Source organism: Amblyomma americanum, chromosome 4 (assembly GCF_052857255.1).
Source record: "Amblyomma americanum isolate KBUSLIRL-KWMA chromosome 4, ASM5285725v1, whole genome shotgun sequence".
Taxonomy (NCBI): Eukaryota; Metazoa; Arthropoda; class Arachnida; order Ixodida; family Ixodidae; genus Amblyomma; species Amblyomma americanum.
The window spans coordinates 98,828,156-98,844,813 of NC_135500.1; the positions used below are offsets into that span (position 1 = coordinate 98,828,156).

General features: G+C 52.4%; 1 protein-coding gene across 1 annotated transcript in view; it reads left to right on the plus strand.

Annotated features, from left to right (window-relative positions):
• LOC144128170 (uncharacterized) overlaps positions 1-16,658 on the plus strand; it is a 56,528-nt gene extending 39,870 nt beyond the window's left edge. Inside the window, exon 2 of the mRNA XM_077661272.1 lies at positions 12,575-16,658. Within this exon, the coding sequence (XP_077517398.1) occupies positions 12,575-12,915 (341 nt within the window). The 3' untranslated portion in view covers positions 12,916-16,658. The remainder of the gene's footprint in view (positions 1-12,574) is intronic.

Genomic DNA, 16,658 nt, shown 5'->3' on the forward strand with positions numbered 1-16,658 from the left:
GAGGTCCAGTAGGAATGGAATAAAAGCATTTTGTAAGAAGACGTGCCTTTTTCAGTGTAATGTTTCCAGTGTGACTTTTCCCGACGTTTCTCCGTTCTGCAGTTACCTTGTTTGGGTAATTGCCCGGTATTGCTTGCACTGCGAAGCAGCTTGTTCGATTGGCGCAGTGGCGAGAATGTCTGTGAAGAGCGAAACTTCCTGGATCTCTGCTGCAGGAGTTTTGGTTGATCATTTATCGCACGCACTAGTCAATTCGGATGGTGGTCAGTGAAAACAAACGAAAGAAAACGCGTTGCCATACAGGCAGCCGTTGAGGCCGGTTGTCCAGCTTGAGGGGGCTTCTCGGTCTGCATGAAGTCTCGTCTCAGTCGATCGTCGGCACCCGCCAGTGCTGTCACGCCGTGGGCTCGGCCTTGATTCCATCTGCACAGCATATCCCGATGGACGCCAGCGAGTGTCCCCGACGCGAGCCATCAAGCCCGAATGATCTCGGGCAGCGACGAATAACCCACAACTGGCCCTCTCGTATTTCTTCGCGCTCCTCCGACATCCGGGGCTATCTCCCGCGTGTCAGCGCCGCGGGGAGTGGGCTGCTTTGCATGGAACGCCGCCAGGGCATCCCGGCACACACATGCAAGCCATAAACGACGGCGCCTTGTATAGTACCCCCCCCCTCCCCCCCTCCCTCTGCGCGCGCGCTCGTGCTGCAGCACGGTCGTCCTTCGACGGCTGTTTTATCGCGCTGCTGCTGCTCCGACGCATGCCAACGCGAAGGCGGCGGCATCGGCCAGACGCAACGCAGGGGGGGAGGGGGGTACTCTGGTCGGCCTGCGCGTGCACGCAGGCTCTGCCAAGGGCGTTGGCCGCCTCTGCTGCTCCTTGCGCTGCTCGCCTGTACCGTCGGCCCGCGTACCGGCGCTGCACAAAGACGCTCGCAGAAGATGCCGCAGAGTGACGCTTGGAATGCGTTATGTGCATTACCACTTCCCCTGTTTTCCTTGTTGCGTATACTTACGCGGTGACAGTTACAGCCAGCGTACACTGCGGAATGTGTTAACCCTGTAATCGAGGGGCATGCGTTGTCCGTCCTGCATTCCAAGCGTCACTTCACATTTATTCTGCTGTGCACACCGGCTATGGCCGTGACCACGGAAATATGCAACAAGGATAACAGGCGAAGGGGATGTCCATACTGCATTGCAACTCGTCTCTGAGAGAAGCGCTTTAGCGAGCACTAAGACATGCATGCGCCATTAATGCTGGTAATCGGGAAGTTGGGGTGAAGTCTGCAGCGAAGGAGGCAGACACGATGGTCCTGTCTGCCGTGGTCGTGTCCCGTCTGCCGGCCTTCATTGCGCAGTTCCAAAATGAACAGCCTAACAGCCTAACATGTTCGTGTAAGGTACAGAATTGGTATTTAACGGACGTGTTAATTGAGATGAAAGTTAGTTCTTGGGATTAACGAAACTGGTTCGTGCGTTCTTTTCATTTACACCCTCTGGACATTCGTTGCCTTCTAATGTTACGACCACTTAGTAACGTGTAGGCTTGGGCTAGTTAGTCGAACCCGTGCTCGACACAAAGCGCAGTGTAAACACAAGAAAGAGTGAACGACTCACTCGCCCTTGTGTTTTCTGTGCCTGCGAGCCGGGCAGCGCGAGCGGAAAGTGTTAACTGGCAGTGTTTTTGTTCCCATAAGTTCTTGGGTTCTCCGTACAGTTTTCCTCGTCGCACAGAATTCGTTTTTTTTCTTCCGGAGCTCGGTCTCGATGCAGTCGCACGTCGCCAGGGAACACGTGCGTTCCTTCACGCCTGCGTTGCGCGCATGCCGGATGAGCCGGGAAATTCTCCACGCGCTGTTCGCGTCAGCACATGTTCTTGCATCAGTGCTGTCCGCGTCGCATTGCGTCGCGAGTTCCTCTCGGTAAAGCCGATGTGCGGCCTCGTGCTTGGCTGTACTGTGGGCAGCAAAGACAATCGTTTTCAAGCCCTAAAACACACACTGTGGCGGCATACATGTGGTAGTGTACAAAGCTCTCCCCTGTCCTTCTTTCTTTCTTGCTATAGCTCCTCTCTCTACTTCTCCTCGCTATCCTCTCCCTTTCCCTATCACCTTCGCCGGCTGCAGCTCGGGTGCTTAAGATATTTGGCAGCTGTTGCCGCGGCCGCAAACATTCTTTTCCTGCGCTTTTTTTTAAAATGAAACCACCACCACTACTACTACTACTACCACTACTACAACAACAACAACTACTACTACTACCACTACTACAACAACAACAACAACAACTACTACCACTACAACTACTACTACTACTACTACCACTACAACTACTACTGCTACTACTACCACTACTACTACTACAACTACAACAACTACTACCACTACAACTACAACAACTACTACTGCTACTACCACTACTACGACTACAACTACTACTACTACAACAACAACTACTATTACTACACGTGCTCCATGGTGTTGAGGAAGAACGCAATGTATGAATGCAAAATAAATACCATTCTTCGCAGGGCTGGAACTCGTCCGCAGAGAAGGAACGGCTGTGTTTGTTTCGCTCGCAAACCTCGCAGTCGGGAAACCGCGGGGATTTGCGATTGTTCGCGAAGCTTTGCCCTGTAATACGCGTGTAAAGTGTATATGAAGAGTAAGGGATATTGAGCGGTTGAACAAGTGCTGCGCAACCGACTCTGCTGCCGACTGGCTGCGCGGTCGGTTCGTAACACAGTATATAAATCGAGTTGCGGCTGGCATAGATGGCGAGCGGCTGTGCACAGTTCGCGCCTGTGTTTTGTATGGCGGCAGTAAATTATCGAGAAAGCTCGTTAAGAACAGGCAATATGAGGAAACTGAACGAACCATTTAACAGCTTGGGCTCACCATTATTCTTCTTAACTTTTTTTTTTACTTCGTGGTGTTGCATGCCTAACTGCATGCTTGGATGGCTGGCTTAACAGCTCCTTATACCCCAGTTTCTCCGCCCCTTTCGCCAACAACTGTCGATCCCTCACGGTCGGTCAGTACGCGTTTCTAGAACATGGTCTCAAAAAGGAAACGCGTTTTCGTTTTTTTTTTTTTAGCGGGGGAATGTCATCGATCGAAGGAAATCGGCGGGGAAAAAAAAGTCTTCGCCTCCGCAGGAAATCCTGGGCGGCCAGCAGTGTGTTATATTTAGTATAGCAGAATGTATAGGAAGTGGCGGAGGCCCAGAATAATGCACTGACTTCGAGTTGCAGTGCATGTTCTGCGTAAAATCCGCATCTAGATGCTAATAACATGAAGCGAACTGGAATACAAAAAGAAATCGAACCTAGGATGAGTAAGACTGCAGAACTGTTCACAGGATGTGCCCTCTTGGCGTCCGTCCTGTCTGCAATGTTTTTCTCACGTTGCCGTGCGCTTGTGTGGTTGTTATTCGCTGATTTCCCGTCTTCGTAGCAGGCGCAAGACTCGCCATAGCCGGTCGGAAGTGATGTGAGGAATGGCGTGCTTATTGACGCACGTTCAGAACACACCAAGGACATATTTTTCGCATTTTTCCTTGGACATGTTTTTTCTTTTCGCGCTGTTGCGTTGACAGACTCGCCTTGCAGGCTATCAAAGCCTAGCGCCAAGGCCGTTGTACGTTTTAGGCGCTGCAATCGCACTGTATGCGAAGTGGTTGGGGGCAGCCAGTTTTTTTTTTTTTTTTCTGCGCTTCAGGCTGCCAGCGCTATAGCAGGGCGCCACGATGACTCCTCTTGCATCCGGAGGTGAACCTGCACTATAAACCAGTTATAACGCGCGGATATTCCAACCACAGTCCACAGCGGCCGCATTCATCGTGAAAGCCAAGCCGTTTAACACCGTGCTTATGTTAAGGCGGCGAAAATTCTCTTTTCTTCACGCTTACGTATTCAGCGAGACGGAGGCCTGTGTGTGGTTTCAATTACGCCCCAGCGACGGCTATGCAGCGCCTGCCTGGCGGCATTCGCAGCCCTGACCTCGGTGTCAGCTAACTGATCTGGTGCGGAAAACCGTCTCCCCCCTGCGTCAGCGGAGACCGCGTGCGCTGTCGGATAACGTTGTTCCTTGGACGGCGCGGCACCCTTGGCGCCGGTTCCTGCGCGCAGCTGTTTAGGTGGCTGCCTCGTGCCAGGTGGCGACTGAAGCTGTCGGCGTGGAGAACGCCCCGGGCTTGTGGCTTCGACGCCAAGAGGCGGGAGGGCGTTTCGTGCGAGACCGTTGCGTGAGTTAGGTCCGTTCGCGGTTGCTGTATTCCAGGGATGAGTGTTCGCGTTATATAACGAATCACGTGAGTAGTTCGTGGTGAGCTCGTGCCGACTGTGCCGCGGAGCAGAATATAAGCAGCGGCAGTCGTCTCATTGAGGCTATTACTGTTGCTTTCTTGCCCTTAGACTATATATAGGTTTGCTGGGTCCGAGTATATTTGCAAATTTAGGACGGGCAAATAAAAAAAAAACCAAAGCCGCTCTTCCTCAACCGCGATTGCACCGGCGCGAACTGTCTCTGGCGTGAGGAGCGATACACGATTTTAGGTGATTAAAAGAATGACATTACTCCGTCAAATTTCCGCAACCTGCGTGTTCTGCCACAAAACTTCAAAATCTCCAAGAAAAAGAAAAAAAGGAACAATAGATTGAGGTAGAGCGTTTCTAGTGCCCGCATGTCCCTGTAATCGCCTTAACAGTGTTCAAAACATATTCAGAGATCTCTAAAGGCAATAGATTACGTAAACAAGAATTGTTGTATAAAAAAAAAAGCTGCCCGGTAAACGTCCGGCGCGTTTTCATTCTGTTCGCCTTTCTCTATGCGCTGTGCCGCTTCTCGGCCTATACAATGTGATTTGTCCCGTCGACTTGTATGCTGTGCTACTTCCGAGGTGGTGGGTCCGCTCTCCGCTCCCTTGGCGCTTGGAAGAAGCATCCAACGAGAGCAGATCTCCGCAGATTGCGTGCGCTCCGGTTCGCGCTTCCGCCGGGCCCGCGCATAATCGATGGGGCATGCGGACGAACCGGCCTTCGCGTCTTCCTCGAAAGGAGAGAGTGCGCGTGACGAGGGGGTGGGGGACTAGAAACGGGACGTCGGCTTCTGACGCCCGGGCACTGCATACCGATAAGCGAGCGTCGAGAAGCAGGGCCCGTTGGCATGAACTGTCTGCTCTGATCTCGTTTCTCGTTTACTTATTTTTTTTTATTTTCCTCCGAAATGGTGGTTTTGCGACTCCGCTCGTCATGGCATCGTTACTGGCTCGGTTGCATATCGCTCTGTTCTTTTTTTTTTCTCCGTAACTTCACCAAGTCATTGCAGTTAAGTTCGCCCTCGTCAGAGTCGCGATAGCCGGGCGTAATGGGACGACAGTGTTTCGCCGTCGACGTCGATGCAAGGAGGTCGAGCGTGGTAAGAACAATAAGAGGCTGAGTAGTTGCATGTGAAAGCTGTAGCCCTGCTTCCGACAGACCAAGCAGAGACGGCGTGTAAGTGTTTCCGAGGCACGTCTTCTATCAGCCGACTCGTTCGTTAACGGGCACGCGGTGGGGATGTAAATAGAAAAAGAAAGATGTCCCAATTGATAACGCGAGGCTTAGCTTTTAGCATGCGCTCGTTCTACTGCTAGTTGGGACATCCCGCGTGCCCGTACACAAAGTTTCTGTCACAAAGTTCGCCCTCGTTGGAGTCGCAGTATATTGCACATAACAGGAGAGAGTTTTGCGCGAAATGTCTGCACTGTACACGCCTGTGTGCCGCGACCGATTTCTTCCCGAACTAATATGCGCGCACGAGTGGCGCCAAAAGCAGGCAGGCGAAGTGCGCGCACCGCGCTATTACAACGCGCTAAGGTGCGACGTAAGGCGCCGGACACGGGGCGAAAACATGGACGGAAATAACTCGATCGCTGGCATCAACGCACACGCTTCATCGCGCTCTGTGCAGCGGTAACAACAAAAACATCAGCAGCAGCCGCAAGCGCCCCGGAAAATTGCTCTGCCGTCGATGCAGCACGCTCCACGGTTGTTCCGAAGGGCCGGCAGCCGTGCTGCGAGCCGGCACGATCTCCTAACTAGCCGGAGAAAAATAAAAGAGCTGAAGCTGGGAGAAAAGTAAAAGATAAGAGAGAGACGGGGGGGGGGGGGGGGAGATTGAGGAAAACTGCGGCGAAGGCGGTGCTATGAACCGTTTCGAAGTTTTTCTTTGTGTGCTCCGTTCTTTCGCCAGCTATGCGGTTGGTTGGAGTCTCCCGCGAAGGGATTCTCTCTCGGCAAGCGAAGACGAGGCAGAACGACCCGGGAATAAACAACGGCGAAAAGACGGTCGATCGCGGAGGCCAGCCAGGCACGCGAAATCCCGCCGTTTTTTTTTTTTTTTCATTGGCATGAATTCCGTAACGAAGAGTCGGACCCCTCGTGCATATATCAGTGCTGTGTTGGGAGGCTTTGGCAGCCGCCGAAGCTTAAAGGAAGCGGGACAGTATTTGTGGGTTCTTTGCTCATTTAGAACGCGTAAGCGTATAGGCGGACAGATTGAATCCGATGTTTATTCGTTGCTGCGCGGGCGTGCATTTGCAGCCGGCGTCGTCAGCTGCCTGGCGGTACGTCTCTGGATTTAAAGCGCGGGGATTTTGAGTGCATGTGTGGCGGCTGAATACGAATGAAGCCCACAGCGAGGGCTACAACTCTCGTTACGGATACTTTGCTCGAGTAAACAGGCTCTCTCTAGGATGTTTTTTTTTTTAATTTATGGACACTCTTTCGTCATCGTTCGCGGCACCTGTGATTGGCTCTAGTTGCCCTTTCTGCATGTCCGGTGACGTATAGCTTTGCCATTCGTCTCCGAGACAGTGCAGGGTTTGTCCTTGACTGTGCACGGCTGTTGTTAACACTGCAGTACAAATCCATACAATTATTGTTGTCGGTAATAGTATATACCTGTATCTCTTTCTGGTTAAGTCGTTATTTGTTCGGCAGCATAAGACACATTAATCTGCGCGAGAAAATTGGATTCAAAGATTCTCCCCGTCAGCCGATTCACTCTTGATGTCCTTACCGAAAGGTACGGGTAGCCACCATATTAAATTGAACGGCGATCCGCGCCCAAAAATCGCGGTCGAGGCACTCGTTTTAGTTGCGAAATTGGCCGTTGGTGGCAACACCTGTTATTTAGTTTTTGTCTATTCTACGTAGCTTACAAAAGCTCCGTTTCGGGTGAGTGTGGTCTCTGTTATTGGAAGGTGTTGCCATATCGGCCACAAGACAACTGCTGTTTACTGTGTCTCTCTAAGCTCATTTTCCCTTTACTATACCAGCCACCTCAGAAAAAAAAAAAAAAAACAGCCGCCGCGGTGGCTGAGTGGTTACGGCGCTCGGCTGCCGGCCCGAAAGACGCGGGTTCGATCCCGGCCGCGGCGGTCGAATTTCGATGGAGGCGAAATTCTAGAGGCCCGTGTACTGTGCGATGTCAGTGCACGTTAAAGAACCCCAGGCGGTCGAAATTTCCGGAGCCCTTCACTACGGCGTCCCTCATAGCCTGAGTCGCTTTGGGACGCTAAACCCCCATAAACCAGAAAAAAAAAAAACAAACGAGGCCACCATTCTGCACCATGTTCTTTCATTGTATATGGTGGTTCTTTGGCTGCCAAAGGCGACAGTACTTCGGTCAACGGTTTTAGGGATTGACTTTAGTAAGTCGGATGAGCGGCTTGATGTGTAGAATCTGGCTACGTACACGTTGCCAACACACTTTCGCTTGCTGTATCCGGTCTTTGCATTGCTGACTCACTGCAAGCGAAAGCTGGATCCGAGTTAAGGACCGGTGCGCAACGTCGATCCGCTGTTCGCCGTCTTATAGCTACCTCCTTTTCTCGTGTTCATAGGAAAGCGGTTGAGTCCCGGATTGTTTGCGCTAGGTCTGGGCTATAACCAGGCTGTCTGGCCGTTTTCGCACAGTTAAGAAAGGGTCAGTGTCGCAGTATGAGTGCAGTGCTGCTGTGGGAGTGGCCGTGAGCATTGTGAGCTGGGCGAAAGGGCCGCTCAGTCCTTGGCACTTTGCTGATGGTCCTGTGTTGGAGCCTCGGTGTTATTCGGATGGTCTTGAAAGAGCAAGGAGACCTTGAAAAGATGCATCATATGCTTCTGTGGAAGCGATCTCGTTGTAATGCTTCTGGTGCGTGCATTGCGCTCTTACTGCTCTTAATGCATTTCCTGAAGGTTTTTGTTCTTATTTTTTTTAAGCAGCTAAACACATGAACCCTGGCACAAGTGAGGTTGAAAACAACTTTCCAGCCTTTTTGAAGCCACGCAGGTTTTTTTTTTTTTACGGGAGACGGGGTGAGAGAGGAAAGAACCGGCGAAAAAAAAAATAAAATCGACCACAAAATTGTAGGCTATAGAAGAGCCCACGTAACGAATGCGTTGTTTAATAACACCGGCTTGAAATGCATTGGCCAACGAATGTTTGTCAGACAGTTGTGTGCAGGAACAAGGTATTCGGCGACCCGCCTTACTTCACTTGAACATGACAGTGAATCTGTGTGGCTGTAGCGAAGTGTGATAAACTGTAGGGGTGTGCCAGTGTTCGAAATATTTTAAAAGCGAATCGGGTGCCCTTCTGTTCTGTTCTCGGAACGAATCAAATTGTGCATTTTCTAACTTACTCTAAACTATACGAACGTGTTTTCTTGTAATCTGTTAGTTTCTGAGTAAAGGAAGGCCATTTTTTTTCGACCGCTGCTTCGAAGACAGCGCCCACTCCGACGCTGCGCAGCTCAATGCCGCATTAAGTCTACGAGACGACGGGTTGAGCGCCGAGACACGGTCCGTTCTTGTGGCAGCGTTCATTTATACATACATGCATGCCTCCGAGGTTTGACGCCGGAGCAGGGTTCAGCCAGTTGTTAATATACTGACTGCATTGCGTCCCGTATGCTGGTCGTCAATGTTGCGTCTTTTGGCAGATATAGCAATAACGCCATAAATTATAGCGCCATACCGCAGCGCCCCCCCCCCCCCCCCCCCCCCCCCCCCCTATATTTCGCTGGTTTCGCTCGCACGGTACAAGTCGAGTCGAATATTCGATTTGTGTCGTGTTCAATCACTGTGGATTCAAGGATTCAATTCGGTTTATAGGTACACTATTCGTGTTGGATGCGGTCGGAGGACATACTGTTCGTACTCGATTTTGTCCCGAAAAGGTACTGTTTGCGCACACCTTGTATTGAAAGATCCGGCGCCTCACACACGTATCTGACGGCCCTTGGCTCTCATGAGAGGGGGCAGCGCAGCCTTTTGTGCAGCCTTTTGAGCGCTGCACAGAACTGCCGACTCACCTCATTTTGGCGCGCGTCTGTGATGTTTTATTTCTGTCTTTCGATTTCCGGCGCGACCGCGCACCGTGAGAACGGCATACCGACAAGGCGGCATTCCCTCTTGTTTTTCGCCCAGCTGCTATTGCTGCTGCTTCGGCGGCGGGTATCCCACGCCCAGCCGGCTGGCTGGCTGTGCGGGCAAGCAGCGCCTTGCCGGCCGCGCGTCAGGGCCCTTTCTTCCACTCGCATTACCGGAAGCGGCGCATTAGGGGCTCGTTTATGCGCCACGCGTGCGCGCCTCGCATTGTGCGGGGAGAAGAGTGCGAGCGTCTTATCTCGGGCCGACTGCAGAGCAGCTCGGCGTCGTGCAGTGCGCGCTGTTTGCGGAAGAGTGATCCGCCGGATACTGAGAGGCACGTGTAGGAGCGCAGTTTCGGTCCGACGGGTGCGAAGCGATTTGCCAGTGGCTTTGCTGATTCGAGGCGACGCTCGCGCATCGAGTTATAGTCGGGATACAACGCAAGAACACAGCGGCTTTTCCCCATTCAAAGGACCCCCTTCAAGCCAGTGGCGTCGGCCGATCCTCGTGAACCGACCCTCGTGAACCGACTAGCGTGACAACGCAGGGAGTGGAAGATGGAAGGGAACAATCCTCCTGCATTCATTCGACCACTACCTCCCTGTTTCAAAAAGGAGGCGTTCTTAAAATACATCTGTCCATCCATTCCGCTATGATGCTTTTCGGTTGAGGCGATTCTTTTTCGGGGGCCCTGCTTGTTTCCTCGTAGACCTTCTTTGACTGCATCTCCCAAGATTTCTAGATTGTACGGGATGTCGCGAACAGCGCGGCGATTACTACCCCTTGTTTGCAAGTCTCTCCGCTCGAGAGGGTGCACATGCGTACAACCCGCGCGTGGAACGAACTATCTTGACGGCCGTGCATAACGAAACCGGCGTAAGCTATATGTCTACTTCGTTATTCGTGCAGCCACCTTCCTTTGTACGATTCTGTGGAGAAAGTGCAGGGCTGAGCACACTTTGCGGGAACACGTGAGCGCGTTGTTCTGCGGCTCACGCAGCGCCATCTTCTGGTGAGTCGCTTACGCAGCGTGAATCTACAGTGTGACAGGGCGTGGACACTTGTAGTGCGCCGAGTGCGCTCCCAGCTGCCTCTGCGTCGGCCACAGAATCACGCGCTCGAGTGTTCCCACTGTGTGTGACCATCCCCGTACGTGGCGCAGATGGCTTAGAAAGAGAGAGATAGATAGATGGAGCAAAAGAAGAAAGCAGGAAGGCGACGGATTTTTAACAGGAATCCTTTTTGGAGCCTCTAGGGTGAGGCCAGCGGGCTTCCTGGTTGGCGCCCCCCCCCCCCCTGCTCGTGGTATCCAGCCGCGGCTTCCGTTGTGGGCACCTTTCCTCTCGCGGTCTTTTTTTATCCCTTCTAGGCCGACGCACCGAAGATGCAAAACGGTGTGTGCGTGTCTTCTTTCTCGATCCGAGTGATCGGCGAAGCGTGTCGGACGTGTTAATGCCGCTCGCGCGAGTCGCCGCATGTTGGTGCGCTGACGTGGTCAGCGCGTGTTCTATGGGGCGCCAGATTAGGCACGAATCCGCCCTCCTCTTTTTTTTTTCTTCTAAATCTTTGTTCCTGTCCGTGACCGCGGAGCTAGCTGGCTTCTGCCGTGCGCGTAGCGTGACGCCTGTGCTCAGAAGTCGTCGCGTACGCCGCGAACCAGCGCGCTACTATAGCTTGGTCGGGGAAGAAGCCGAAGCCTAAAAATAAGACCCTCCGCTGCGCGCGGCTGCCTTTTGTTCTGGGCAAATTCGGCGCCGCTTCGGGGCACGCTGCATGCTCCTCTTTTTTTAAGCGCAAATTTTTTATACTTAATTTTTTTTCGGTCCGCTTTGTTTCTTCTTTAGTTTTGCTTCCCTTTGTGGGCCACGCGACTGCTCGCTCCTCGAGCCGTGTAAACTCGCGATTTTCCAGCGGCTGCTGCGTCCTCGCTTCTTCGGGTCAGTGTGCGGTGCGGCCTTGGAATGTGTATTCTTCTTCGCCGTGGCGGGGCTGTCGAGGATTACGCGGTTTGGATTACACCTGCACAGCGCGCTGGTGCACAGGGGCTCTGGGATGATCCGACTAGAGTCACTAAATAAAGACTTAGAGTACCGTCACTGCAGCACGGCGGTAAGCAGGGGCGGCCATTTTGTTGTTTATCATGGTTGCCAGATTGCCGCTTCGGCGACCTCGCCGCTAACTTTGGCCCGGCCATTTTGTAAACAACGCTGTTAGCCACCCTGCGCTGCGGCGGGGATCGTAGCCGTACGGCGTGGACCCGCTCAGATGCAAACGGCACAGCTGTTGCCTTCAGTTTATGCTTTCGTCGTGCGGAGCTGAAATGCTGCCAGGCGCGGAATGCCTGGTCACTGAGTCGGTCACCGGCAGCACTCGCAGCGTCGCAGTGCTAGGACTACCACAGTTGCCCAACTGAAAATGCATAAGCCACAAAATGGCAGCCCCCATGAACCGTCGCAGTGTAAACAAATATCACGTGATGCAAACTGACCAATGATCGTGGCGGCGGCACAGAACAATAGGAGAAAAGAGTGCCGGTACACTAAGTCTTTATTTAGTGACTCTAGATCCGACCGGTCGCAAGGCCGCCTGCGTTACGCTTGTCTGGCGACTTGTTTGCGCATATTCTGGAGAGTGCGTGATGTGCGGTGGTGGGCTGAATTAGATGTGCCCCACTGTAGTACAGCAAACAATAGCGATTGCTGACCTCTGTATACGCCTTCTCAAACCGTTGCGCATAACCGTCACTAGGTGAAGTACTGCTGTACAATGACGCAGTTAACGTCTAGTGGGGAACTATTAACTTCGAACCAGGAACTAACTCTGCCTACGGCACTAGCAAGCACGTCTCCGCTGTCTGATGTATTCTGCCGCACTGTATGATCTGCCATGCGAGTTTTGCTCGAGCGTCGATGAGTAAAAGGGACTAACAGTAAAGTCACTTATGGGAGGAAGAGCTGGACGGCTTGCGTGGTATTATAGTTAGGCTAGACGCGGTGCGAAAGATGTGTGCCTGATGCTTTGACAGCGACAGGACAGGGCGCTTCCTGCTGGAACAAGGATAATCTTTCGCGGGGTTCCTCGATATGCACGTGCACTAGACGGAACAAGAGGCGCGTTTTTTCCCCGTTTACGGGGCCAGTGACTGAAACGCTCTTTTTTTCTCGCCCCGACGCAGGAGTGAGCGGCTCCGGATGCCAGCAGGCGTCCACGTCGGCGGCTGGCGCGACCCGGTCTCGGCTCTTCTCGCGGGACCGGCTGAACACGACCGACTACATGCACACCCTGGCGACGCTCGATCGGCGGCTGGCCATGGACGAGATCCTGGAGAAGCGGCGCCGCGCCGTCTTCCTGCAACAGATCCGGTGCCACGCGCCGGGAGACGAGGACGACGTCTTCCTCGAGGAGGGCCTCTTCTGTCCCGAGCCCAGCAGCGGCAGCAGGCCCCCGGCGCCCGCCAACGTCGACGACACGGCCTCCTCCTCCGGAAGCCGCCTGCAGCAGCACGCCCTGCTCTAGGGCTGCCCCCTCCTGCCACGTTCTCCCGTTTTTTACCGCTGTCCACCCGATTGTGAGCGCGCCGCTGCAGTGGCGGCGCAGTCCCCTTCATCCTGAGCGCGAGCGTAGACCTTTTGGAGCGTCGGCGAAAGGCTTGCATGTGAAACGGACGAACGGTATACACAGCCGCCCTCACGGAAATTTCTTCACCCAGTCCAAGGACTGTCTGTTGAAACTTTGTGAGGATGTCCCGGTACAGGGCCTGCTGCACTTTCAGCACTGGTGCAGCGGCTGCCGCCCCGGCTTTCGAAGCACCGTTACTAGCAGCACGGGAATTAAAGTGAAGCAAAGCCCATGTTCGCGTTAAGGCTGGGGGCGACTGTCACCGTGCTCCAGAACACAACCTGCGCCCAGACGACACAAGAGGTGCGCTTTAGTGTGCAAGGACACAAGTGCCGCTCTGGTCGTGGTTCATGATTGTCCATCGACGGCACTGGTCTCGAGAGCTGTTACTATCACTGTGCTGGACTGGTTGCGCTGTTCAAGCCCAGCAGCGGTTAGTGAGGCACTCTGCTGGCTACTTTACCCGTAAACTGCGGGACAGAGTGGAGGCGCCAGTCTGACGCGGCAGTGAAGCACCCTCATCGTGAAGCTACGACCGCAGTGAACTAGGGAAACGGTCGCATGCTTCTCTGGTGCGCTGTGGCCGTGCATGGCAGAAATAGCGGCGTTGTCTCGTGCGCGGTCGAAAAACGACCCCAGCTAATTATTTCATCTTTTGTGGTCTGCGTGGCGGGTCGTGTTCTGGTTACACGCGCACTAGAAAGAACCGCCTCGAATCGGTCTCTTCGATATGCCGGCAGCTCCGAACTCCGAGGCATCAAACGCACCAGAACGTCGGGAGAATGGCGGTAAATTTTCCCTCCAGGGGCCGTGATGCCAGAATCGTCGAGAGGTGGCGGTACCAACAAGAGAGAAGTAGGGGTGCTGCGCTGGCATCGAGGCTCCCTAGAGAGATCCGATTCAGGAAAAATACCGGCCTTGCAGAATCGAAGGGGCCGGCGAGGAGTTCTACAGGTTACAAAGCAGACTCAGTGGAACAAGTCCTCAGAGTACAACGGTCCGCTGGAAATACTTGCTGAGGTAAAGCTCGAAGAATCTTCCGCGTTTCTCCAGGCTTTACCCCGCGAGCAACTCAGTTGGGCTGTCAATGTGCACGTGACACGTGACGTCAGTGCGTCACTGGCGACATTTGTACAAAGCGTATTCAGCTGACTTGGACGATCTTTTGGTTTGTTTTACATTTCGCGTGCACACAGTTGTACAAAGAATAACTATAGGCGCCGTGCGAGCTCGGTGACGCCGCGGCCAAATTAGTGCTCGAATTAGTGCGCTCTGTGCTCGAATCTGGCTCCGCGAGTACATTTCCCTCTTGATTTTTTTCGTTACGAGTATGCGAGCTATCGGACAATCGGCTAGCTGTTCTCACTTGCGCATCGGCTGCAGGCCGACGCGCAGCCCGCCACTGTAGCGTCGTTGTCGGCGGCGTACAAAATCCTTCATAGCTGTCGAACACTGTTTTACCGTCGTACTTGTTATAACCATGCGTCGTTATGAAGGCAGGCAACGTAGGCCTAATTTAAGCGCCTGAGATGAAACTGAAGCGATCGAGGGCTGACGAGGGAACAAGTTTGAGCTCATTGTAAGGCTATCAGTTGATGTTTTTTTTGTTTGTTCGAAAGGACCAGCGATGCGGAAACATTGAGGTAAAAGCCGGTGGACAGGGTAGGGACTGCTTTTCACGGAGCTCGTTCTAAACTTGAGTGGTTGATGAGCTTCGTGATAGGATCGGGGAGTCGTATTTTGTTCTTGCATAATTTAAAGATGATCTGCGTTCAATTGAAAACTGAACTGTCGTGTCATCAGACGTGCGTTGATTCTAAAAGCGCTGCGAATCTACGTTCAACAGACAACGAAGCTCTGTATTTTGCGAATTAGAATCATATCGTAACTATATTTTCGGAATTTTTAACATGAAGCGACTACGACCGTATTCAGTTTACCTATCAGTCAAAGCGTTGATACACCCGCGGTGTTCTCCGGCGTAGCCGCTTCGGCGATTCAAAAAGCGCGCTAATCTCAGCGTCTTCTGGGAATGCCGCGCCACCTATTGGAAGCGCTGAGCACCAAAATTCCATTCGCGCCAAATTCGTCTCGCTCTACGATTGACGCCTAAACTTTGGAATAAACGAAATTCGGGTTACGCAACAACCGCATAGAGACGGTAGATGCTCTGTAAATCATACTATGACATGCATATGGAAGGAATATTGGGAGTCACAAGCTTTTTATTTGCTTTTCTTTGGCAACACATCGAACTCAACTCGGCGCACAACCTTGACATGTCTGTGGAAAGATGGCGGGTCAGAAGCCGCATGGCTCTTTCTTTGTTTATTTTGTCCACACTTTTGAGATGGCGCGTGCGAAGGCATTTAAATGGACGTTTGCAGAGCTCGCTGCTACTGCGTGGGCCTTGTTTTACGGGCCAAATGACAGACAAAACGCGTTTACTTTTTGTGCGCGTCGCGTGCGCGGAAACGTTCTATCTCCACGAATCTTTGGTATTAGACGGTCACAAATGAACTTTTTTTTTCCCCGTCCACAATTTAATACTAAACGGCTGTGCTCATTGAGGCTTCGTGCCAAAGGTGTTCGATCGGGGAAGTTGCCTACGAGACCCGTCCGCGCTTTAAAGAAAAGGCGTGTGCTATTCGAAGTGCCTGATTATGGACACGGCTCTTGCAACGAGGGGTAATTGAATATTCTCGCCTTTAATACCGTAGTTTCCTTCCCTACCGGTTTCTCCGCCGGCCGTGGTGTGTTTCTGCAGCTAGCCTTCTTTCTTTTATTCTTTTTTTTTCCTGTTCAATAGTGTATAGGTTTTGAAGCGTGTATTGGAGCTGATGAGATGTGGGACGTAAACATTTGGCTAATTTGAGAGTCTGATCCAGCGTCCTGACCAACGTATATTTTGACCAGGTACATGTAAATATTGATGGCATGAGCGCTGCTAATTGTGCCGGGACGCTGCCATCCGCGGACCGCATTGAAAACTTTTTGAGTTCGCTGCAGCGTGTAATGGTCCCGCAAACTTTAAACATATTCATTATGATACGTATACTTCCGGAAGCTCGCGTAGCGTATTTTTTGTTTTGTTTTTAACGCTCAAGGCACGCATTTGCCCAACCGCCACCCTAGCTTCGCGATGGCAGCTACGGCGGGTGTTGTGTACATTTTTTCCCCCTCCTTCTTGTCTCTCACAATGAAACATGATCGGACCCCTAGTGAATTATTTTTATGCAAGCGTAACTTGACTGGACTAAAGTTTCGTGGTGCAAGAAAAAAAGGCACGAAGACTTACTGCTTCTACTTATTTGTGACAGCGCCACTTGGAACGTCTTTGTTGTGTGTAAGAGTCGGCAGGCGCACATGTGTGGCGAATGTTTGCAGAAAAATAATAAAAAGTGTTCTGTGCCGAGTGCAGCCGCTGCCACAGATGCAGCGGCATTGTTGCCATTTCCAGCTTCATTGCCGCCGTTGAGACTTGAGCAAAAGCTACTGTGACGACTGCGACGGGCGATGTTTGTTCGCGAAGAACGGGCTCTTCCTTTCGCATTGTCTTCAGTCCGCCAATCAGATGAATCTATTTTTGGTAAATAAAAAAGAAATGACTGACAAGAAAAAAAAAAAGAAACGAATGTTGC